Genomic DNA, 24,029 nt, shown 5'->3' on the forward strand with positions numbered 1-24,029 from the left:
GGCAGTAGCTCTTGGTTAGCCTCGTTTTGGGGTTGGTGAGGTGTGTTTAACATGTGTACATCTTCTCACGACTATGAGGCTGTGATAGAGGGAGAAGAAGGCAGTAGCTCTTGGTTAGCCTCGGTTTGGGGCTGGTGAGGTGTGTTTAACATGTGTACATCTTCTCATGACTATGAGGCTGTGATAGGGAGAAGAAGGCAGTAGCTCTTGGTTAGCCTCGTTTTGGGGTTGGTGAGGAGTGTTTAACATGTGTACATCTTCTCATGACTATGAGGCTGTGATAGGGAGAAGAAGGCAGTAGCTCTTGGTTAGCCTCGGTTTGGGGCTGGTGAGGAGTGTTTAACATGTGTACATCTTCTCACGACTATGAGGCTGCGATAGAGGGAGAAGAAGGCAGTAGCTCTTGGTTAGCCTCGTTTTGGGGTTGGTGAGGTGATCATAGATGAAGATGTACTGTGTGCACCATGTGCATCAAGACAGAGGAACACTGGCCCACAGAGGCAGCGATGGCCTCCCCTGTCCTTCCTTCAGAGAAGCTGTGCACACTGACTGGTTAGGAAAGCACTAGCTTTTTCTGAAGCCACCCTAACAACTGCTTTCTTGCTGCGTTATAAGGGACTTTAGATGATCAGTCAAGCCTCCCAATATTGTACCAGTGAGGACATAAAGTCAGAGAGAGCGTATGTGGTGGCTAGTTCTTAGATGTCAGAGCACAATAGCACAGCCCCTTGAAGCCTTGGTGTGTCTCTCATAATCACCCACGTAAGTGCAGGTGACCTCAGAGGTCAGAAGTAGGCATCAAATCCTGTGGAGCTGAAGTTACAGGTGGGTTCCCAGGGGTGCTGGGAACTGAACTTGAGGCCTCTGGAAGAATAGTGCATGCTCTTAACCATCAGCCGCCTCCCCTGCCTCCCTAAACCATCAGCTGCTTACAGCTCACACCAGCATTTAAACATGGCTTTAGAAATATTTGGAATTACCAAGTATTTTGTTTTTTTACTTCATGTGACTTGGTGAGCACGTCCACATGAAAGTCTTTTATGTTGATCTTCTAATAAACTGATATTACAACTGCCATGCTGTATTTAATTATTTCTCATTCGCTCAGAGGAAAGCACTTGGGTTAAACCTCGGATTTTTTGCCCATCCTTTACCCAAAGCTCAGATCAACTTCCCCTCACTTACTGGGAGGTCCCTCATTCGATTTCTTTCAAAGTCTGTCCTATGGTAACTCAAAGCTCAGATCAACTTCCCCTCACTTACTGGGAGGTCCCTTGTTCAATTTCTTTCAAAGTCTGTCCTATGGTAACTCACCCCCACAGACCTGCTATTCATGAGAGTGGGCACAACTGGTTTAGAATGTAGATTGTTCAGCCCAGTAACACACCCTCCAGTCTGAACTCACCCCACAGGGCTCTGAGACCCAACATTTTTAAATAATTGAGAGACTTTTATGTCTGCTCGAATGTGAGGTCACCTGCAAGTTCAGCTTCTTACGGTGTCCTGTTGGACGACAGCCGATGCCACTCACACTTGATGTCGCTCACACTCATTCAGTCCTACAGGAGCCGGACCCATCGTATGCTCAGATCACACCGATGAAAGCAGCGAAGGTGAAGAATATTCTGGGTCTTGTCCATAAAGGCTCCCCAGGCCTAATGCACGAGCTCTCCTTCCGTCTCTCCACTAAACCTGGAAGACCTGGGAGACTCGGGGGCTGTCTGTAAAATGAGCTTGGCTTTCCACATAGCTGCTGGGAGGAGGGGCAGCTGGAAGAGGTGCCTGAGCAGGGGGACCTATGAGGGTCTGCATGAGGCATAGCAGTCTTTAGTGTTAAGGCAAATATACATGCATGCACACACACATGCATCCACATGTGCATACACACATACATATATTCTGTGTGTATGTGTGTGTGTGTGTGTGTCCTGCATCCATCAGCACCACACAGTAATGAGTAGTGCTCTTCATGTAACCACTGCCGTGACTCCATCCACCTCACAGTTGCTCATGTTAGATATGCTATCATCAGCTAAAACGCTTGGGCTCAGGAGGCTGACAGTTCACTAACTTCAAGTCCATTGCAATGAGTGAACTCTTTCTGGCCAGCTGTCTGCCTGATGAGTCTCCTGTTTTGGGTTTGCATGGTGGAAAGGTCCCTTTGAGCCTTGGCTAGGAGTCACTGCTGTTCCCTATCAACAGGAACCAATTTGCCTCTGGGCTCCTTCCCAGCTTCACCCCCAATGACTTCTTTCTTCTTTCTCCTCCTGTCCTCAGAGGTGGGCGCACAGAGACGGGCCTAGCCCTGAAAAGCCTGAGCAGAGGGTTCCCTGGAGGCAGAAATGGCTCTGTGTCTCAGATCCTCATCATCATCACAGATGGCAAGTCCCAGGGGCCTGTAGCTCTACCAGCTAAAGAGCTGAGAGAAAGGGGCATCGTTGTGTTTGCCGTAGGAGTCCGTTTTCCCAGGTAAGTAAATGCCTCAGTCATTCTGTGTCAGCTTCGGGCAGTGGGGCCACCGACTGGAAAAGCCTGGCTAGCTGCAGCAGAGACTGGGGTCTGGGAAGACTGACTGGTGTCTCCCCCAGTCTGGGAGACGCTGTGTCTCCCCCCCACGCCCCCCGGTTTTGCTGTTCCGACTCTAGTGCATAGTGCGTTCCCAACCTTTAAAAGCATTGAAGTTTCATGCTACCCTCTGCTGAACCTTTGGTTGTAAGCATCAGAAATTAAACTCACTTGACAAAATATAAATCAATGGAATCAACTCATTTTGCCATGTGTATGAGCAATATGTATGAGCAACCTGCCCCTCAGGGGCAGGAGTCATGGGATTCAGTACTGCTCAGCTCTGCTCTGTCCACCACACATCTCTCAAGCTTTCTGGACTGTCCCTTCTGCCTGGATTTCTGGGAAAGAAGAGGTTGGGGTCATGGACAACATTCCAGCCCACAAAGTCACACCTCCATGCTGGCAGGCGGGTGGGTCTCCAGCTTCTGCCAGCCCAGTTCTGATCTGCCTCAGTCACATGTACACCCCAGCTGACAGTGGCTGGGGAGTCTATGTGAGGTCCACCACCCTCCTCCAGCCACCCTCAACCAGGTGTTGAGCAAATCTGCCTTCCTAGAAGACAGGGTCAAATCCCCCAACCCTCTCAGCCTTAAAAACAGTATAGTTCCTAGTCCTTGGGTCTCTAGTCGTAAGTCTAGGTGAAATGACCCTGGGTTAGCCATCAAGCTTCTGTTTAGGAATTTCTTTTGTCTTATTATTCTTTTCTCTCTATTAGATTAGGTTTCCTCCTTGTGCTGACACTAGTGTAGTCTTGGAATAGACCTTATAAATACCCATCTATCTCATGGGAAAGACTAGATAGTAAACAAATGGATGCATATGTAGGAAATGTGACTTCAGGTGGAAAGAGAACCAAAGAGAAGGCCAAGCGGGGAAGGGCTGATGGGAAGACGGGGGTGGGGGGAGCAGCTTTGGTAGAAGTGGGGCTGCCAAGGCTGCTCCGAGGAGTCAGTTGATTGTTTGATTTTTAAGAACAAACATGGCAGGTAGTAGCAAGGCCCTAAGGCAGTGAGTAGCTTGATGTGGATCGGAGCAGCAAGTAAGCTGCCAAATCATAGGAAACATGGTAGATGGAGCAGCCTGGGGAGGCCGCTCTGTTGTGGGTGGCAGGGAGATGGCTCCCTGGATGAGAATACTTCCTGAGCAAGTGTGAGGGCCTGAGCTTAGATTCTCAGCACCCATGTTTAAAAACAAAACAAAACAAAACAAAACAAAACAGAGAAGTAGCTGCATATACCTGTAACCCCAGAGCTATAGGGACAGTGACAGGAGGATCTGTAGGAGCTGCCGGCATCAGCCAGCAATCTCAGTGAGCTGCCGGCTGAGAGAGCAAGGTGGAGGGGCGAGCTCAGTGAGCTGCCCTCTGAGAGAGCAAGGTGGAGGGACGAGCTCAGTGAGCTGCCCTCTGAGAGAGCAAGGTGGAGGAGTGAGCTCAGTGAGCTGCCCTCTGAGAGAGCAAGGTGGAGGGACGAGCTCAGTGAGCTGCTATCTGAGAGAGCAAGGTGGAGGGGCGAGCTCAGTGAGCTGCTGTCTGAGAGAGCAAGGTGGAGGGACGAGCTCAGTGAGCTGCTGTCTGAGAGAGCAAGGTGGAGTGGTGAGCTCAGTGAGCTGCCGGCTGAGAGAGCAAGGTGGAGGGGTGAGCTCAGTGAGCTGCCCTCTGAGAGAGCAAGGTGGAGGGGCGAGCTCAGTGAGCTGCTGTCTGAGAGAGCAAGGTGGAGGGACTAGCTCAGTGAGCTGCTGTCTGAGAGAGCAAGGTGGAGGGGCGAGCTCAGTGAGCTGCTGTCTGAGAGAGCAAGGTGGAGGGGTAGGGCCAGCCAGATAACTAATGTCTTCTTCTGGCCTCAGAACACACATCCACACACACACACACCACATACATACCACACCACACACACATATACCACACTCACACTACAAACACATGCGCACGCACACACACGTAGGCACACACACATACATATACATACTTATACCTCATGTGTGTAGGCACACATATATACCACAACACTCAGGCATATACATACACCACCCACCTACATGTACACACATATGCACAGGCATACTTACCCACCCATATACTGTGCTCGCATATGTACACACACACACACACACACAGATTCTATTTTAAAACTCCATTGTGGATATTACTGAAGGCTTTGGCATTTGCTGTGAGTACAGTGGAAAGCTCAGAGGGTGTGGGAGGGGAGGGGTGTTGACAGAAATGGCAGTTTCAGGAGGTCACACTGGCTGAAGCACTATGGAGGAGGCTTTAGAACAACTCAGACCAGAGACAGTTCTGTTCAAAGCACTAAGCTGCTGGTGCCTGCTGGGCATGCTGACGGGGACGGGATGGGGGCACTGGGGCATACTGGGGTGTGTTGGGGCATACCGGAACATGGCTGGACCTGAGATGTGTGGTGAAGGTCGAACAGGGTAATGGCTGTGGAGTCCCGTGTGGACTGGGAGTGGAGAATAGAGGATCCTGGGTAATGGCTGTGGAGTCCTGTGTGGACTGGGAGTGGAGAATAGAGGATCCTGGCCTGCACCCTAGAGTGAATGGTGATGCCATTTCCTAACATGGTGGAGGATAAAGGGAGGGGGACCAGGAGGACATTTGAAAGTGTGCTCTGGCCCCCTTTATGCTGCCTGAGCTTCTTTGTGATGCTTCTCCACTCTAGTTAGCACTTGAATTCCTTGGGCAGCTTTTGAGAAAACCTGCTGTTGGGCCAGAACAGTGGACAGGGGACCGGCAGGCCACATCTTGAGAAGCCCCCTTCTGTGTGCCAAGGGGTAACTGGGTACTGCGTGAAAGCCTACATGGAGTCGAATAAGATGCAAAGTTAAACATTAGTCAAGTTTGGAGCTTGATAACCATCTCTTTCAACAATGGCTTCTCTTCTCATCACAGACTCCTTCATTTTCATTAATTTTAACACTGTTTCTCAGCATCAGAGTCTGGGCACACATGCTTGCCGAGGTACACTTGTGGAGGTCAGAGAACAACTTGTGGGAGTCCATTCTTCCTTTCTACCGTGTGGGTCCCAGGGGTCCAACTCAGGTCATCAGGCTTGGCATGGCACCCAGACCTGCTGAGCCTCTCACTGGCTCTTAAAACAAACAAAAAGTGAAATTAGCATTTATATGCTTTGTCTTATTACATAAAGCTCTCGTCTTACTTAGGGTCATCCACATAGCATTTGTCCTGGCACCGGTGGTAACACTTCCTGGGCACTGAAGGATTCGGACCATTCCCCTCCTGGGCAGCACCGTGCTGGACCATTCCCCTCCTGGGCAGCACCGTGCTGGACCATTCCCCCTCCTGGGCAGCACTGTGCTGGACCATTCCCCTCCTGGGCAGCACCATGCTGGACCATTCCCCTCCTGGACAGCACCGTGCTGGACCATTCCCCTCCTGGGCAGCACCGTGCTGGACCATTCCCCTCCTGGGCAGCACCGTGCTGGACCATTCCTCTCCTGGGCAGCACCGTGCTGGACCATTCCCCCTCCTGGGCAGCACTGTGCTGGCTAAGATGCCTTGGGTCTCTTTCCTGTCTTAGAGTCCTGCTTGCTTTATCTTTCTCAATTCAAACAAAGTTTCATTTCTGATTGTTTTTAACAATTAATATTTAACTTGAAAAACAAGCAGAAAGGATTAGGCAACGATGAAATGTTACACATCTGTATAAGTTTGTGTGCGCAACTATGTAACGAATTCCCGAAGTTACCGAGTCGCCGAGTCGTTCTCCTCAGCGTGACTTTTAGTTAGGAGAATAGGTTGAATTCCCTAACACTTTGTCTTGCCAGTGAGCAGGTGGGTTTGAGGACAAGGCCTTTAGCACAGAGTGGACTGTAACTGAGCTTCCTTGAGAACTTCCTGAGTTTACTTCTCAGGCTTTCCCTGGCAGAATAGTTCACTATGAAGTGACAGCTGGGTCAGTGGGATGGCACTGTGGCCCAGGAGCTAGGTAGGCAGAAAGAGGAGAGAGGACATGGTAGTAGCTGTTGGAATTTCCCCCCAGGTGGGACGAGCTGCTCACGCTGGCCAGCGAGCCAAAGGACCAGCATGTGCTGCTAGCTGAGCAAGTAGAGGATGCCACCAATGGTCTCTTCAGCACGTTTAGCAGCTCTGCGCTCTGTGCCACTGCTGATCCAGGTAGGACTGACCAGCCTACAAGGGAGTGGCCCGGAACCTGACAAACTAGGGCATGGGCTAAACAGGGCTCCTGGGGCAGGAGCCTCCCAGGAAGGGTGGGTAAGGGAGACAGGCAGCCCCTGTCCTGGGTGCTCTGTCCTGTTTCCTTATTGCTGGCTTTGTGGGGTTCCCAGCTGGAGTTCTGAGCTTGTGTCTGTGGGACAAGGGGCCTGGGATTTAGTGTTAGACTTGGTAGGGCTCTTTTCCCTGTTGAGGAGATGAACCAAGTCCACATCCCTCCTTGGCGACATGGAGGAATTCAGGGAGGCCTTGAGCTGAGGACTCCTGTCTGGGTTCACCCCAGACCTACAGCGACACTCAGATAGAAAGTGCCTGTGTGTGCTGTCAGTGGAGCTTCGGGCAGAGGAAATCCAGACAGGACTTCACATCAGTGCTCTGCCCTGAGAGAGGCCACAGAATCCACAGTAAGCTGTAGAGTAGCACCCCATGGCAGCCACTCTGTGGAGTGGGGGCTGAGGCAAACAGTATCCCTTGTCTTATGGTGTATGTGTGTGTGTGTGTTCTGACACAGACTGCAGGGTGGAAGCTCACCCGTGTGAGCGGAGGACGCTGGAGACCATCAGAGAGCTCGCTGGCAATGCCTTGTGCTGGAGAGGATCGAGGAAGGCAGACACCGTGCTGGCTGTGCCCTGTCCCTTCTACAGGTTGGTCCACAGGGTCTTCAGGCAGAGCCCATGATTCTGAGTGCTCTGAAGCTGCAGAGAGATTAGCACTTTGAGTTCTGGTGCTGGACGCGGCTAGACAATTTGTAACAGAAAAAGATGGGAGATGGAAGAAGAGGCTGGGGCTGGATCTTTCTGTCCTGTGGTGAGGAGCTCTTTCTGCCACAGCAGAGCTCCCAGGACTGGGGAGGGGCAGTGATGGTATGGCTTTGGGGCCAGGTGGCCAATGTTCGGACCCCAAGCCTATGCTGCTTTGGCTGCGGTGTGGAGGGAGACACCTGGCACGTGGCTGTTCCAAGAATGGTGACTTTTGTGTTACCACAGAATGCTAGTGTCATCAAGTATGGTGGTTTTCAAATCCTCTTTGAGCTTTGGGTTTTTTTTTTGTTTTTTTTTGTTTTTTTGTTTTTTTGTTTTTTTTTTTTGTTTTTTTTTTGAGGACACTGGTCTAGAACAGACAGAAGCAGCAGCAGGGTGAAAGGCTGGGGTGGGGATGCTGGGATGCTGGAGGGAGCCTGGCACCGTGGTTATTCAAGCTGTCTCCCTCATTATCCGAGCTCCACAAACACAGCTGAGGGCGACAGAGCATTCTGATATAAAGAGGGAACTGAAGACCAGGGATGGAGGTAATGTGCCTGGTCACATAGCCGACTCCAGACCCAGAGCCCATTCCCAGAACCCCCCTCCCTGCACTGTGATGGTGGTGGCAGTGGTAAATCTGTTCCCAGATGGGAATTTTGCCCACATTCATTTCTAACATTTTTGTTACTTGTTTTTCAAGACAGGGTTTCTCTGTATAGCCCTGGCTCTCCTGGAACTTGCTCTGTAGACCAGACTGGCCTTGAACTCAAAGATCTGCCTGCCTCTGCCTCCTGTGTGCTGGAACCAAAGTGTGTACCGCCACACCTGGCTACATTTCTAACTTTTAATGTGACACCTGGTTAATAATACCTTTTTTTTTTTTTTTTTTTGGATGGGGGATCTGGTTCACTTGAAACTTTCCCTGCCTCATCTAATAAATGAGAGTCAGGATAGGATCGCCTCAGGCAGGAGAGGAGCATTAGTGCTGTGATATCTGAAGACTTCACTTACCCTACCTCTGCATTTCCTGAATTGTAGCTGGAAGAGAGTGCTCCAGACACACCCTGCCAACTGCTACAGAACCATCTGTCCAGGTATGGCTTGCCTTTTGGACCCACGGACTCTCTTTGAGGATGGTTTATAAAGGGACACTGACAGTCCTAAGCAGATGTTGGCATGGTCCCAGGTCAACGAGTGCGTTTCCTGTTATGCTTTGCCTTCATCTGCTCAGTGGCATAGCTTTGGAATGACCCATTAGCCAATGTGGCTTTGGAATGACCCATTAGCCAATGTGCTTTTCATCCATGAGACACACACCGAGGAACAACTTCACAGATGCCTATGTCTAGTATTAAACCTGGGGAGATGCCTGAGTGTTTTCACCTCTGTCAAGTGGAGTTACATTTGCCAGAGGTCTACAGTCTCTCCCATTCTCCACCATAGATGACCTCATTCTAGGCATTACTCACGAACGTGCTTCATCACGGTAGAGCCCCAAGCAGGAAGAGTTGTCGACACCATTAAACACCATTCACCAGAGTCCCAGGGCGCCCTCACTACGCCCCCACTACATCCTCCTCCCCCACTGTCCTGCAAGCAAAAAACCACCCCTATGTGGCGTTTGTCTTTTTGTGGGTTTGCCACCCCCAGTGAGCTAAGGAGCACTTCCAGGCAGGGAGTGAGTGTTCTGAGCCTGGGTCAGGCAAGCCCCTTTCCAAGTGCTGAACCCCCCATGTTACTGGTCCCTGATACGAAGGAGAAAGTGACTCAGAGGCCATGGCTGTTCAGAAATTGTAAACCCCGAGACCTGAGCTTGAGCCCCTGCTCTGCCCTGGCCAGTCACCTGACCTCAGCGAGACTTCCCCTCGTGGGGCTCCCACTTCCTTTCTCCATTCTTAGGGTGGCTACAAGGATAAAATGGGTCCTTGCTTTGTGGTTAACACAGGCCTCGTCCCTGCAGCAGATACTCAGTCGAAGGCTTCTGTAGTGGTTCCTGAGCCTCGAGAGTTCCCCAGGATGCTCAAGCTGCTAGTATCTACCACCAATCAGTCATCCTTTAATCGCTGTGATGTGGCTAGTAAACAGGAATGCGCTAGTGTTTTGAAGAAGAAGTGCTTGCCGGTCTCAATGCGCTCTTAGCTGTTCCTTAAGCTTACACTAGTGCACAGAGATCCTTTATGTTCTCTGTGACTTTGGGAGGAAGGCCGTGGGGGAGCAGGGAATTCAAGCAATTCATGGCTACAGGGTACACTTTAGAATGGCCTGGCTTTGGTGTATGCTGGCTTTCCTGTGTTCCACACCAGCCTTAGGAAAGCATCACCCACAGTATGCACTGAGCATTCAAAAGCAAATGGCTTAGCATCTCCCCAGAGCATTTTCTTCACATCAGGACATCCCACGGATTCATTTACTTTATGTCTGCTGATTGTGGGAGAAGTGTGAGGAGAACGAAGCTTGGGAAGGTGAATTAATATGCCCACAGAGGCAGAGGTGGCTATGTTTATCACTGGGCTGCCTGACTGCCACGTGTAAAAACTCATGGCTCTCTGTGCCACGAGGCAGGAGCCTTAGGCCACCCTAGGGTATTCTTGAATAAAGAAAGGGGCCCTTTAGCCCACAGCTGTGCAGCCACCCATTGCTATGGGATCATCATCCTTAGTAAACTCAAGTAAAACACAAGTTAGTCGTTATGGCAGCCCTGGGCCCCTCTGAGCCTTCTCAGAAGCCTTGGATGGCAATAGCCAGTGTCCTGATACCACAGCGGGAGCACAGCAACATGAACCCACCCTTGATCCGATTGGCAGGGGCCTTACCATCCTTGATCCGATTGGCACAGGCCTTACCAAGGTCTTCCAGCTGCACTGAGTCCCTCCTCTGGGTATGAAGTCCTTTCTTAGCTGTGAGAGCATGGCTGCTCTCCTACTAGATGGTGTGAGCAGAAAGTGGGGCCAACCTTCAGTCAGTACCCTGCACTCTCTGCCTGCCAGCTTGGCTTTTAATGGGTATCTCTCTGGTAGGCCCCTGTGACTCCCAGCCCTGCCAGAATGGAGGCACGTGCATTCCAGAAGGTGTGGATAGGTACCATTGTCTCTGCCCACTGGCATTCGGAGGGGAAGTCAACTGTGGTATGTATGCCTGGACTCCTGGACTGACTCACTGGCAGCAGGCGAGGCCTGGGCTCACCCTTCCTGTTGTCCCCTGCTCCCTGCTGAGTAGAAAGCAACTGGAAGAATTTCAACCCACCTTCTTCCCCCATAGCCCACGGATCCGTTGTATGGTGTGGCCTCAGGCACTCTGTGATTAATCCAAATGGTGGCACCCGGGCAGAGCTGTCAATAGCTACTACCTAATGTCTGAGCATATCTGCTCCTTGTTTCATCTCTTCTAGAAAAGAGGAGCAAGAAGGCCTAACTTCTTTTGATTTTAAAGCCATGGAGTAAAGCTCCTATAGATCTCAGCGCATAGGGGAGTTGTGAATAAGATTATATAAAGTGCTTATCACAGTACCCAGCACACTCATTACATGACTTATACATGTGTGCCGGTGCCTTCATTGGCAATCCATATAGGAAAAGTAAATCTTATACTTCAAACCTACTCAAAATCAGTCCGGGATTATAGCTGTACATGTAAAAAATGAAACAGGGAAGCTTCTCAAAGAAATGTAGGACCGTGTCTCCATGGTCTTAAAAGCTGACAGACATCTTAGAACTCAAGGGCCTTAAGTACAGTGGGAAACAGAGTTGGAGAATAAACTCATTCTGCTCTATAAAAGGCACTTGAACTGTGTCCCTTAGTGGAGGTTGCAGGAAGCATTCTACGTCTGAGTCTCTGGCAAGCACTGGATACTTAGGGGCATGAGTCCCAGCATCTTCCTGGGAGGTTTTTCTGTGCTTGAAGTGGTATCTAGAGTGGGGTTGGTCTGCACACCACAGCGGCCCTAGGTGACATTGTGTATCACTATGATTCCAACAGCCCCGAAGCTGAGCCTGGAATGCAGGATCGATGTCCTCTTCCTGCTGGACAGTTCTGAAGGCACCACACTGGAGGGCTTCCGGCGGGCCAAGACCTTTGTGAAGCGCTTCGTGCAGGCCGTGCTGAGGGAGGACTCTCGAGCCCGTGTTGGGGTGGCCAGTTACAGCAGGGATCTGATGGTGGCGGTGCCTGTTGGGGAATACCAGCATGTGCCAGACCTGGTCAGGAGCCTTGACAGCATTCGCTTCAGCGGTGGCCCAACCCTGACGGGGAGTGCCTTGCTGCAGGTGGCAGAGCACGGCTTTGGGAGTGCCAGCAGGACAGGCCAGGATAGGCCACGACGAGTAGTGGTTCTGCTCACGGAATCACACTCCCAGGATGAGGTGGCTGGGCCAGCAGATCACGCAAGGTCCCGGGAGCTGCTCCTCCTGGGCATGGGCAGTGAGACCATCCAGGCAGAGCTAGAGATGATCACAGGTAGCCCGAAGCACGTGATGGTCCACACAGACCCTCAGGACCTGTTCAGCCAAATCCCGGAGCTGCAGAGGAGGCTATGCAGCCAGCCACGGCCAGGTAAAACCGTGCAGCCTAACTTAGGGCTGGCCAGTCAGCAGACAGATCCATCAGTCTGCCTTCTTGGCACCACCAGCCATTCTTTTCTCCAGTGCCTGTGCTGGGACCTTGAATCAGGGCCTGAGTGTAGGACCTCTGTGGGGATTTCTTGTGTGGACCAGATAAGACAAGCCTATGCACACTCCGCATGTCCAAGCGTGTGCCTGATTATAGGTGTCGTTACTGAGTACACTTGATCATTGTGATTAGTCTTAAGGAGCTCCGAGTCTTACCAAGCCTCCTTAAGAACAGTTTTCTGGCATTTTTGATGTTAACTCATTAAACAGAAGTGTATTCTTGGAACACACACGTGTACACACGCACACACACGCTTGCTGCTGCGCACTTGGACACAGCCAAAGTGAGCATGTTATGATGCCGCCTCTGTCTACCTGGCATGGGCTGTGACCACTTTTCTGCTCATTCTGTTTCCTTACCCGGGAGGCTGATCTTGTGGGCAGCAGTTAGGGGGAAAGCGGCAGCCCTGGGAGTAAGCAGGGCCATGTAGGGGCTGGGCTAGTGCCCGAGATGTCAGAGCTCGAACACATCTGTGAGAGGGCACTTCGGTGCTTCCCTGGGGAGCTGAGTGAAAGGAACCTCACATAGGACTTAGCATCTCAGGTTGTGTTACTGTCCCCAGAGGTGAGAGTCCCCCTTCTGTGGTGGTGGTGAGGACTGTCATGCCCTTTGTGTCCTGTCCTCTAGGCCAGTCTCCTATGGCAAATGATTTTGGTTTTGTTTGTATAGTTGCAGATATATACATAAGACATGCCTATTGCAGAGGGTTCCTGTGTCCATCCATTAGCATAGGTCACTGTTGCATTTAACAAACCAAAATGGATACATTATTACTTAGTACAGCCTACCTCTGCTCAGATTTCCTGACCTTTTACCTGATATCTTCTTATTCCCAAAGCCAGAAATGGCCTCACAGGAGAGTTAGCAGGCCTGTCTCCTCTGGAGGTTGCGGCAGGTTCTCTATTTTCCTTGTGTCCGGTGTGGTTTTTAAAGGCTAACATTATCAGACCACCAGACCCTTTGACTCCATATTTAAACCATCCCAGTGCTCTCTGTGAGGCTGAAAGAAACCCAAGTTCCTTCCACCGGCTTCTGAGAACTTCCTGCCTGGCTGCTGCTGTCTCCTCAGCTCCCCTACACTGAAGGTGCCTCCCTGCTAAGAAGCACCCTGCCTGCCCTCAGCTTCAGCTCCCTCTCCTCCTCCAAAGCTAGCAGGAGCTCGCCTCCCCAGGGAATCTCCAAGCACCTTCCCAGTCACATCTCATCTTGCTGTCCCTCTAGCCCCTTCTTTCCCTGCTTTTCCACCATGCTGCTGCCTCTAGTCCACATTTGTGTTCATTTCCTACCCACATGTCATAAAGCACCACTCAGCGGATGGTGGGCATCAGCCTATTTGATGTAATAGCAGAGCCCTGTGCACAGAGGGCAGGCACTGTGTGGTGTAAGGAGACAGGTGAAAGTGCAGCCGCACCTGTGCTGTCAGGGCCTCCAAAATCCCATATGCTGGACGCTTCTTTCTAAGATCATCTGTGAGTGGCCTGAGCCAGCAGGTGGCTTGTCTTCGCCATCTTATGGCTTCAGTGCTGAGGCCTAATGAGATCACCGTTTCTAAGCCATCAAGGAAAAAAAAAGATGGGGGAGGGAGGCTGAGGTCAAGCAGCTCCCACTGGCTCATGTTAGAATTTATACAGTTTCAGACTTAGAAACTACATTCCCATCGATGGAGATGACAACATGGCTACCTCTAGTAGCCATTCTCAGGAGGTTGGGAATGTCATCAGGGCAGCCATTTGCATTCACTCTAGGAGAAGGGTGAGCTTCGATTGATTGTGAGGAGAGTGGATGCTACATTGGCAGTCAGCACACTGGCTGGCCTGAACTCTGTACCAGGCAGATCTAGACAAGGGACCTATTCTGCTTCTCCTCCAGGCTGCCAGGTGCAGTCACTAGACCTGGTCTTCCTATTGGACGCCTCCGCCTCAGTGGGACGTGAGAACTTTGCCCAAATGCAGAGCTTCATCAGGAAATGCACTCTTCGCTTTGATGTGAATCCCGATGTGACACAGGTTGGCCTGGTGGTGTATGGCAGCCAGGTGCAGACCGCCTTCGGGCTAGACACCCATCCCACCCGGGCTGCCGTGTTGCGGGCCATGAGCCAGGCTCCCTACCTAGGGGGTGTGGGTTCTGCTGGCACAGCCTTGCTGCACATTGAGGACAAGGTGATGACGGTTCAGAGGGGTGCCCGCCCAGGTGTCCCCAAGGCTGTGGTGATGCTCACAGGTGGGAGTGGGGCAGAAGATGCAGCTGTCCCTGCCCAGAAGCTGAGAGACAATGGCATCTCAGTGTTGGTTATGAGCGTGGGAGCCATCCTCAGGGAGGCAGTGCGGAGGCTTGCTGGTCCACGAGACTCCCTGATCCACGTGGCAGCTTACACGGACCTGCAGTACCATCAGGACATGCTCATCGAGTGGATATGTAGAGGTGAGTGGGGTTAAGTACACATCCATTATGGTTGTCTCGAGACAGGACCTTTGCCTGAGCCTTCACAACATGTTTCTATGAGGAAGACAGCTCCCCAGTCCCCACTTGCCATGTGTGAGCTTATGTGCTAAACCCTACAATTCCACAAACTTCTCCAGTGTTACCAACCATGTGCTAAGCTGTTGCTGCAGGGCCACGGGAGACACACTGAGGCGTTAATCCCGCCCCACAGACTATAATGTTGAGCTGAGCTTGCTTAGAACAGGGGCCTTTGGATCTGACCCAGGCCTGGGCACATTCTCCTTTGCAGAAGCCAAGCGGCCAGTCAACCTCTGCAAGCCGAGCCCATGCATGAATGAAGGCACCTGTATCCTGAAGAGCGGCAGTTACCGATGTGGGTGCCGGGGTGGCTGGGAAGGCCCCCACTGCGAGAACCGTGAGTGGATCCCTACTGTTCAGGCATGGGCGGGGGTGGTCTCTTTAGTCCTGCCAAGTTCTACAGTCAGTAGGAGACAGGTTGGGTCATTCACTCATTTATTTATTCCCCTATGAAACACTTGGAAGGGCCTTACATATCTCAGGCAGGTTTTTGTTTTTTGTTGTTGTTTGTTTTGTTTAGAGTAGGAGATACAGGCTGATGGATAAGAGAAAATCTACCCTTATGAAGCTTCCATTTTAGGGAGGAGACAGAGTGAGCAACATTACAGAGCATCAGAATGTTACTATTGTAATACTATTAGAATGTTACATTGGGAGTCGGGTGCATTGGAAACAACCATGACAGGGGGAGGAAGGCCTCGGTTAGCAATATGGAGAGATCCAGAGCACAGGGGATGTTGTCACAGGATGTGGGGCCAGAGACACATAGATGGATAGACACATTGTGGCAGCTAGCGGACATTCTTTCTTGACTATCTCTGGTGACATCAGCAGAACAGCCTGCCGGAGGGGAGGGGCATGAGATCCTTGGGCTTTAGTTAGAAAGTAACTTTAAAGGAGACACAAGTAACAGACTGGGAACTTGAAGATCAGGCAGAAATCAAGACAACTGAGTTAGGGCTTTTCTGCCCTTGGTACATACTGGCTTCCAGTGGCCAAGGGGGAGGTGGGGGCAGGTGGATGGGAGCCTGTGATCTGACACCTTTCACTTGGGGATGGAATTGTCAAGGAAAAGGGAGGTGAGGCAGCTACAGGCTGAGGCGAAGATGCAGACACTCTCAGAATTCATTTTCTTTCCCAGGCATCTTGAGAGGAGATGCCCCCATGGCACGTCGCTTCCGCCAAGAGCCCGCAGGAAGGCAACAGCAGCCAACCCCTTCCCAGAAAGCTCCAGAGCATCTTGGAATCTGAAAGGCCCCATTCTCCGCCAAGTAAATCTCCTGGGGGCCCTGGAGCATCTATTTCCAGCTCTAAGAGTCATTTTGCCCACAAGTCTCTGCCACAGGGGACACTGCTTGGGACAGTAGCAGCTGTCACTCACTATGGTGATGTTGGGAACGCCTGATGTGTCAGTATTTATCTCCTGTATCCATTTGTTGAGGTAAGCTGCCTATCACTTTCCCTAAGGATAAGAGGTAGGCCAGAGAGATCTGATGACCTGCTTGAGGGTCATCACAGATGCTAGACAGATGTTGGTAAGGTGATAACGCTTTGAAGAAAACGTCTGTCAGAGCTTACCACCTGGTGATTGGTGCAAAAGATGGATTTCTCCATTTTCCAAAAGACAGCTCCTATGGATTTAGTTTGAAAAGGGATGCTGGGCAGTGGTGGCGCATGCCTTTAATCCCAGCACTTGGGAGGCAGAGGCAGGTGGATTTCTGAGTTCGAGGCCAGCCTGGTCTATAGAGTGAGTTCCAGGATCTCAAAAAGCCAAAAAAAAAAAAAAAAAAAAAAAAAAAAAAAGAAAAAAAGGGATTGTGTGTCATTTGTGACTTTTTCTGGTGACCAGATCTATGTGTGGGAGGGACTTAGGTAAGTCTTAGATAGCCATTTGACCAATTAACCAGTTTGTGCATAGGGGAGGGGCATATTGTGCGAACAGCCACGTGTGATTGGTCTGGGCGCTGAGCAGACTGCCTCCAGAGGGGCTTCCTTCAGAGTTTACTCAGGAAAGAGTGGCAGTGCATTGGCTGCCCTCCTCTTCTCAAACTCAGCAAATGAGGGGTAAGGGGGTGTCGGGAGGCTTGCTCTCAAAGCTTACTGTGCTGCTGTGTCTTAATGTGCACCTCCTGCCCAGCCGGTAACATGTCCGGGCAGATTGCTCGTTTGTCCATCAGGACTGTATCTGCTGGCAATGAGGATTCTTTGGAATATCTTTGGCAAACTAGGTACTTAAGTGCAGTGCTAACACATCAATTCCCCCACCTCACCCCCAAGCCTCCTTGCTTGTGCTGTTTGAAGCAGTGTTTTTGGAAGAAGCCATTTGTAGAACTCTGGGAGCTACAGGACAGCATCTGAGAAGCATTGGTAATGACGTGTATGTGTATCTATGTGAGGCCAGTGCTATAAACTCTGTTTGTGTTCTGTGCAGCAGTCTGGCTGGCTGAGACGCCACTCCAGGTTTGCAGTATGCTTCCCCCATCCCCCGCCCCTTATTTTCCTTCACATTTACACCTGGGATGTGAACGGTGCATATTGTTAGATTTCAGTCACTGAACCAATCTGTAGACATGGTCACAGCAGAACAGGGCTGATGTCTTTGCAGAACACTAGGGCTTCCCAAATGCCTGCACAGCTGTAGTCACAGCCCCTTCCTGTGAACGCCTGTCCCTGTCTGTACCTACGCTTTTCTTGTCAGTCTGCTATATTCTGCTTCACTTTGGGCTGTCAGCACCATGTTCAAGGAGTCAGAATTTGGTCTTGATGATTTTTAAACATAAAATAAAACATTTATGTTCTGAATTTCCTTAATCATTTGTCTAGGCAGACTTGTACAGATTGGTACGGTTCTTTTTTCCCAAGAACTGCTTGGGAGCCTGTTTAACCTCCAGAGGTCTGGTGTTCAACTGTCTGCATGAAATCAGCTTCTGTAGATGGCATCTGCATGTGGAGCCTTGTTAATGATACAGTTGGTGCTCTCTCAGTCACTGGTTAGGGAGCCTGAGAGTCTCTTGCTAGGCTACCCCATGCGGCCCTGCCGGTTTTTATAGTATATATTTTATAGTATATATATATATATATATATATATATATATATATATATATATATACACATATATATATACGTGTATATATATATATACACACATATATATATGCATATATATATTATGTATATATCAGTGTGTAAACAATCAAGACCTTTGCCCCATACCATTCCATGAAATACAAGGGAAACCCAAAATACAACGAACATTTTATTAAAAAAAAAAAGGCTAACTCCCCACTTGATAGAGATCACCAAGTGTTTACGATACAGGAAATAAATGCCCGGGGATTAGAAAGACAATAATATATGCATAAAAACATTTAGCCTTCAGAAACCAGTGGTAGATAGCTGGTTCCAAATGCTCAGAAATGGGGCAGGTAACCAATGAAATGTATCAACTTGTGTTAGTGCTGTCACAGAGACAGCACCTAAGACAGCACTGGCTGCCAATCGGACAGACAAGACAGACTACTCAGATTCATGCTTAGCTGTTTTCCTTGCAAGGGGACCAGAAATTTAAAACATCTTTAAAATGGTAATGAAGAGGTAATTAACCAACTCTTTTCTTAAAACTGGCCTGGCCACAAGATAGAGTCTGTAAACACACAGGTATTTTTCCTCTATATACTACAGCATTGTTTAAAGTGTGCCTGGACTTGGGGGGAAGCCTTTGTGACCCCTGGGGGGCCAGTGCCTTAGCTTGGTTCCCAGTATGTCCCTCTGCTACTGATTCCAGGGTTCTAGTGTTCTTTAAGATCATCAAAGACCACGTTGAGCCCACCCAATGTGGAGGACAAACATGGAGACAATGCATGATTTAAACCTCAGCATTGACAAATACAGGATGAAAGATAAGGGGTCAGAAATTTAGATTTTCTCGTAACCAAAAGCCATGTGGTTATTTTCTCACTACCTAAAAATCTTGACAAAACAGTTGAGTGATGGATGAAATCTTAGAAAAGGGAAGCACATTGTCTCATTGATAGCCAGTAGATTTCGTCTCCAAAGACACCACTGATGCGGCCGCTGTGTTCCCTTGGCTTGAAGAGGAGACGGGCCTTCTCTTAACCGAAGCTCTACCCGCAGTGAGCACCTCATCCCTTGCTTCACCTTTCCTCAGGGTTGCTGTTCTACTGAAGGACTTGACTGGAGCAGGATTGTCACCAAGGTCCACAGTCACTTAAGAGTCTTTAGGCAATTCTTGTTTCCTAGCTGGCTCCTTTCTTCTCCCACTCCTACAGTGCGGACATAAAGCACCCCACCCCCCAAAAAGAAAGTTATCCTCTGTATGTCTACCTTCACATATATAGAAAAAGGTCAGAAAAATTAGGAGCTCCGAAGCAGTTACAAACAGAGCTAGCCTCGTCCCTGGGAGGAGCACAGCCGAATGCCGTAATAGAGGCTATGCAATTAAATGGATTTAATAGTTCACCATTGGTGAGGGTGGGGGTATCTGATATTTTCAGCATCTACACAGGACAGGAACAAAGAACAGAGTTTGTCAAAGCTAACATGTCACCCCACGAGGGTTTCTTACTGTCCATGTCAGTTATGGATTAATGAGGCTTCTCCTTTAGCCCTCAGGGAGAAACTGTCATTGGGTCAGGCCCTGTTTTTACTTTATTGGGCTTTTTGTCACTGGCTTCTTTGGTTTTGATGGTATAAATCTTTTAGGTTGAAAACATTTCAGTCACAGCCTGTCCCTGCAATCTACTCCTAAGGGGTCGTGGGTGGAGATGGCCTCAGGCTCATTGGAAAGAACACTTGATATACATAAGCACTTTCCTGGTTAATCAGTAGGAAAGACTGGGCCATGGTGGCATTCTGCTGAGAGCAAACCTCTCACTCAGAGCTAGTGCCAAAAGCCACAAAGCTCCATCCGTGGCTGAAGAGAGGCCGCTTACCTTGGCTTTCTGCAGGACAGTGCCTTTGCCTGTGACCATGACGGAAAGGGGCCTGTTCTTGAGCACAGATGCAGAGTTGACTGGCGTGGAGTCTGGTGGGGGGTTGGGGATGGCAGCTTTGGGCTGTGGCTGGGAAGGAGAAAAAGGACTGGGTCAAAGGTTAATATATGTATAAAACCCACCTCTCCTCACCTGTGCCAGGAGGCCCTATGTAGAGCTCAGAGGAGCCCCAGAATCCAGCACTCACACGAGGGCTCATGTTGTCCAGGTGGGTGGTATCCACAGTGGTGCCCAGGGTCACGGGCCCAGCCTCTGCCTTCTTCAGGTTGTCCTTCACCTCCACGATGCTGAGCTCAAGGTCTACACGCCTGCTCTCCTCCATCCGGCATTCCTCCTCTATTTTCCTCAGCGTCTGCTCCAGCTTGGCCAGGGCCCCCTTATCTGCAGAGAGAATCAAACTTGCTGCAGAGGACAGGGAGCCATGCTGGGCAGAGGCAGGTTTCTTTGGGGTTCAAGAAACAAATTATGATGTGGTAGTCTGAATGAGAATGGCAGCCCTCGGCTGGTATGTTTGAATGCTTGGTCCCTGGAAGGTGGGACTGCTTGGGAAGGATTGGGTGTGGCCTTGGTGAAGAGGGTGTGTCGTTCCTGGTTAGTGCTCTCTGTGGTTTGTGGTTCTGTCTCAACATGTGAGCTCCAGTGCCTGCCTGCTGGCTGTCATAGTCCCCACCATGACTGTCAAGGATTCAACTCCTCCAAAACTGTGAGCCCCACATTCCATCTGTCCTTCTATAAGCTGCCTTGGTCATGGTATTTTGTCATAGGAATGGAAAGGTCACCAGGACAACTGCTAGCTGAATATGTATTAAAAACCCACTGCCCTGTGCACATTGAATGGGTTCACTGCTGGACAAATGGACTCTGTCCTGACAACTAAAAAGTGGAGAGACTCTGTCCCCAAGGCCTTCTTTCAATTACCATAAGCTTCCCAGGAACCTGTTGTATTTGTCCCCAAACCTGTTAGGCCGGTTGCTCTTGCTGGCGCAACTCTGATTTAAATATCAACCGAGATCCAGGTCAAGTAATTCTGAGAGGCCTCAGAGATAAGTTGCTAGGAAACCTCCCATGAGCCAGCTGAGACTGGAAAATCACCCATAAGGCCTCAGACTTCTTTACTAGTGTCTCCAACTTCGTGGCACTTTAGACAACAGCCTGGAAGTTAAGTAGTGCCCTGCAGGCTTGGGTAGCATAGGGATGGCATGGCATATCAGTCAGCTGACCCAGATCTCACGCCTAGGCCCAGTGTCAACCTGGGACAACCTAAGCACCTGCTGGTGCTGTTGGCCGTGTCCCACGGATCCAGGCAGAGATAGCCTCAGATAGGACCAGAAGAAGATGGTCCTTTCTGGGGGGGTGGGGGTGGGGGATCAGGCCAATGATCCAGAGGTAGATGACAAATCCGGGTTCATTCCCTCTCAAAGCCAATGTGTATTGAGACAAGCTTCCACCATGGCCCTCTACCCAGAGCCCCGCTACCTGTGCATCTTAACAGGGTCTCTTTGAGCTCCCGTTTCTCTCTGCGGAGCTGAGCCAGGTGCCCTCGGATCTCCTCCTTACTCCTCTCCAGCCTCTCCTTCTCCTCCGTGTACCGCTTCACTTCCGCCTCTGTCCGGTTCTTCCCAAGTTTGATCTCTACGGACCAGAGAGGGAACAGCTTGTCTCAGCAGGGATGGATGAGGGTCGGACTGAAGCCCTCACCCTAGGCTTAGAACACCCATGCTGGATGCTAGCCCCACATTGTTGGGGTGGTCCAGGGCAGGTTTCCTCGCCTCTGTGAACCCGTCCTCTGTGCGAAAGAAGAGGATCAGGCCGAATGGCCACATCTAAAGTACTAAGCCTGGATCTAGGCTGTATACCTGCACTGGTCACCCTCAGCTTATCCTTCACGGGTGGGCTGGCAGTGACGGGGGCAGAAGCCATGGTGTCCGGGCAGTTGGCTGGGAAGGAGATTCTCTGCTGCTCGGCCTGCAGCTTAACCGTGGTAATTCTGGGGGTGGGCTCGATGGGCTCCAAAGACTCCTGACCCTCTGGCTGCCTCTGCCAAGAGAAGTCACACATTGCTCTATGACTGCAAGGTTTGGTGAAGTGACTGGGTACCATTGATGGGATGGCTTGTACCTGCTGTGCCTCCAGGCCTCCTGGGGACTCTGTGTGGGTCTCCTCTGGGGTGGTGCCTGGCTTTGGGTCTACTGTGAGGGTCTCAGCTACATCATCCGGAGGTGGCACCACTGGGAGAGAGGCCTGCACCTGGACCTCACTGGTGCTGTGCAGGAAGGACTTGACCGGGGTGAGATCCAGGTACACCCTGTCTAGCTCACTACCACTGTTAGCATCATTGACAGCAGGGGCGGCTTCCTCGGCAGGCTCCACCTACAGGAAAAAGCCAAGGGTGTTTACTACCTCATTCCCTTGGCTGTAATGGACCTCAGGTTGCCTGTCCCCTCTCACGTTGCAGTTCCTGGGGGGCTCCCTCCCTTCTAGGGGAACCCTCTGTGGGGACCTGAATGGGATGTCAGAGCCCCAGGCAGAAGACATTCTGTGTAAAGAAGGAAGTGACAAGTCTTTCCACAGTGGGGGTCAGGATTGAGGGACAACAACCCTGCTACAACTACTTCATTCCAGACCCAGGACCCTGCCACCAGCATGGTCCACCCGCTCAGTTGAAGGCTAATGTGCCAGTGCTTCCTCTCACACTACTGGCCGTCCATTCCCCACAGCCAGCACCGAACAGAGCAAATAACCAGATGTTGTTTTCTAGATAGGTCTCCAGTTAGGTGAGTCACATGCAACCCCATGCACAAAAGATGGCCCCGTAGGTGACTGGGAACTGCTGGTCTTGGGGACAGTCTGACTGTCTGTGATGCCCCCCCCAAGTCCAAGTGCTCACCACCGCCATCATCGGCTCTGACACCTCCACGTCATCATATAGCTCTTCCTGGCAGTCCCGGCTGGGCAGGCCGTCAATGTACGTGTTGGGCTCTGAGAACTTTCTCTGCATCAGTCTGGAAGACATACGTGGGTGCAAAAAGCTTCCAGGTCCCCGTAGAATCTCACCCACCGCAAAGAACGCAGAGTTAAAGCCCTGGGCTACACAGACCTGAGATAAATGCCTGTCTCCTCCCAGCCAGGGCCATCTCCTTTCTCTTGTTCAGAACTCTTGGGTCTAGATTTCCCCTCCAGGGAAAACAAGCTTCCCTACGCCCAGTCCGTCCTCAGAGTCCTCCAGTCATCTCCTAAGGGTTCTTCGCTTTCATTATAATACCAGCCTCAAGATCCCAGGACATTTCACCCCCACGGTGCACCTGGGGCACCTCAGACAAGATGTATCCCCATTTTGTACATTAGGAAACAGGCCCCATTTCAGGGACCAAGCTGGCCTCTGACTGGTAGCACCCTCTAGTCCGAGACACTCCTGTCCAAGCCCGTCTGCTCATCTATAAAGTGAAAGTGCCTACCTTGCCCTGCATATCCCAGAATGCACTAGAGACCCAGTGAGGAATCCAGGGGAAGGGCAAAGGGAAGTCAGGAAAGGTGCCTACTCTGTGCTTAGGAGCTTAAGAGCATCTAATTGTAACAGACCCTGGGGCTAGCTTTTCTCCTTAAGGATGGGCCATGCAGCTTCCGGGCCCCTGCTTTTCACTCCCCTACTGCAGGACCAAGCAGGAATTGACGGACCCTGTGCTCCCGGTGGGCATGCTGCCCTACTTCCCACCCGGTCTAGAAGCAAGGCTGGATTAAAGGACACGCAAGGAAAGGCCTCTTCTTACTCACAAGAGAGAGGTTTTGGCCGCACTCACAATACAGGAAACCCTTTCCGCATCCACATAGTCGTAGGTGAGCTCTTCCGGGTCTGTCTTGGAGCCCGACTCTGAGAGCAGGAGGCCTAGCCAGTGGCCCATCTCCTCTGATGACTTGGCCTAGAGAGAGGACATGCAGAGTCATCAATAAGGAAGGAGTGCTATCCTGGCCTGTCCCTCCCCCTAGGCCAGGACAGCTGGCTCTAGTCCCTGCCACCAATCGTAAGACCTGTGCAGGACACCCTCAGTTTTACAGGCACACTGTGTCCCCAAGTGAACTAAATAGCACTTTCTGGCAGTGACCATGGTGATGCCTCAGGGGCACCTCCTTATTGTCACAGTGGTGCCACCTCAGGGGCACCTCCTTATTGTCACTGTGGTGCCACCTCAGGGGCACCGCCTTATTGTCACTATGGTGCCACCTCAGGGGTACCGCCTTATTGTCACGGTGGGTGGTGCCACCTCAGGGGCACCTCCTTATTGTCACCGTGGTGCCACCTCAGGGGCACC

General features: G+C 50.9%; 2 protein-coding genes across 6 annotated transcripts in view; one reads left to right on the top strand and one right to left on the bottom strand.

Annotated features, from left to right (window-relative positions):
* Positions 1-16,295, top strand: part of Vwa2 (von Willebrand factor A domain containing 2) — a 43,169-nt gene extending 26,874 nt beyond the window's left edge. For all 3 annotated transcript variants that reach the window (XM_031390804.1, XM_031390803.1, XM_031390805.1), the window contains exons 6-14: positions 2,278-2,469; positions 6,588-6,721; positions 7,293-7,425; positions 8,563-8,618; positions 10,542-10,649; positions 11,500-12,072; positions 14,059-14,610; positions 14,921-15,046; positions 15,851-16,295. In XM_031390804.1, coding sequence (XP_031246664.1) covers positions 2,278-2,469; positions 6,588-6,721; positions 7,293-7,425; positions 8,563-8,618; positions 10,542-10,649; positions 11,500-12,072; positions 14,059-14,610; positions 14,921-15,046; positions 15,851-15,960 — 1,984 coding nt within the window. In that variant the 3' untranslated portion in view covers positions 15,961-16,295. The remainder of the gene's footprint in view (positions 1-2,277; positions 2,470-6,587; positions 6,722-7,292; positions 7,426-8,562; positions 8,619-10,541; positions 10,650-11,499; positions 12,073-14,058; positions 14,611-14,920; positions 15,047-15,850) is intronic.
* Positions 16,296-17,953: 1,658 nt separating this feature from the next.
* Positions 17,954-24,029, bottom strand: part of Afap1l2 (actin filament associated protein 1 like 2) — a 97,499-nt gene continuing 91,423 nt past the window's right edge. For 2 of the 3 annotated variants that reach the window (XM_031390807.1, XM_031390806.1), the window contains 8 exons: positions 23,494-23,639; positions 22,610-22,724; positions 21,841-22,092; positions 21,579-21,759; positions 21,199-21,354; positions 19,910-20,103; positions 19,663-19,791; positions 17,954-18,993 (listed from right to left, as the gene is read on the bottom strand). In XM_031390807.1, coding sequence (XP_031246667.1) covers positions 18,967-18,993; positions 19,663-19,791; positions 19,910-20,103; positions 21,199-21,354; positions 21,579-21,759; positions 21,841-22,092; positions 22,610-22,724; positions 23,494-23,639 — 1,200 coding nt within the window. In that variant the 3' untranslated portion in view covers positions 17,954-18,966. The remainder of the gene's footprint in view (positions 18,994-19,662; positions 19,792-19,909; positions 20,104-21,198; positions 21,355-21,578; positions 21,760-21,840; positions 22,093-22,609; positions 22,725-23,493; positions 23,640-24,029) is intronic. The other variant, XM_031390808.1, reaches the window with a different exon arrangement.

This window comes from Mastomys coucha, unplaced genomic scaffold (assembly GCF_008632895.1).
Source record: "Mastomys coucha isolate ucsf_1 unplaced genomic scaffold, UCSF_Mcou_1 pScaffold21, whole genome shotgun sequence".
Lineage (NCBI taxonomy): Eukaryota > Metazoa > Chordata > Mammalia > Rodentia > Muridae > Mastomys > Mastomys coucha.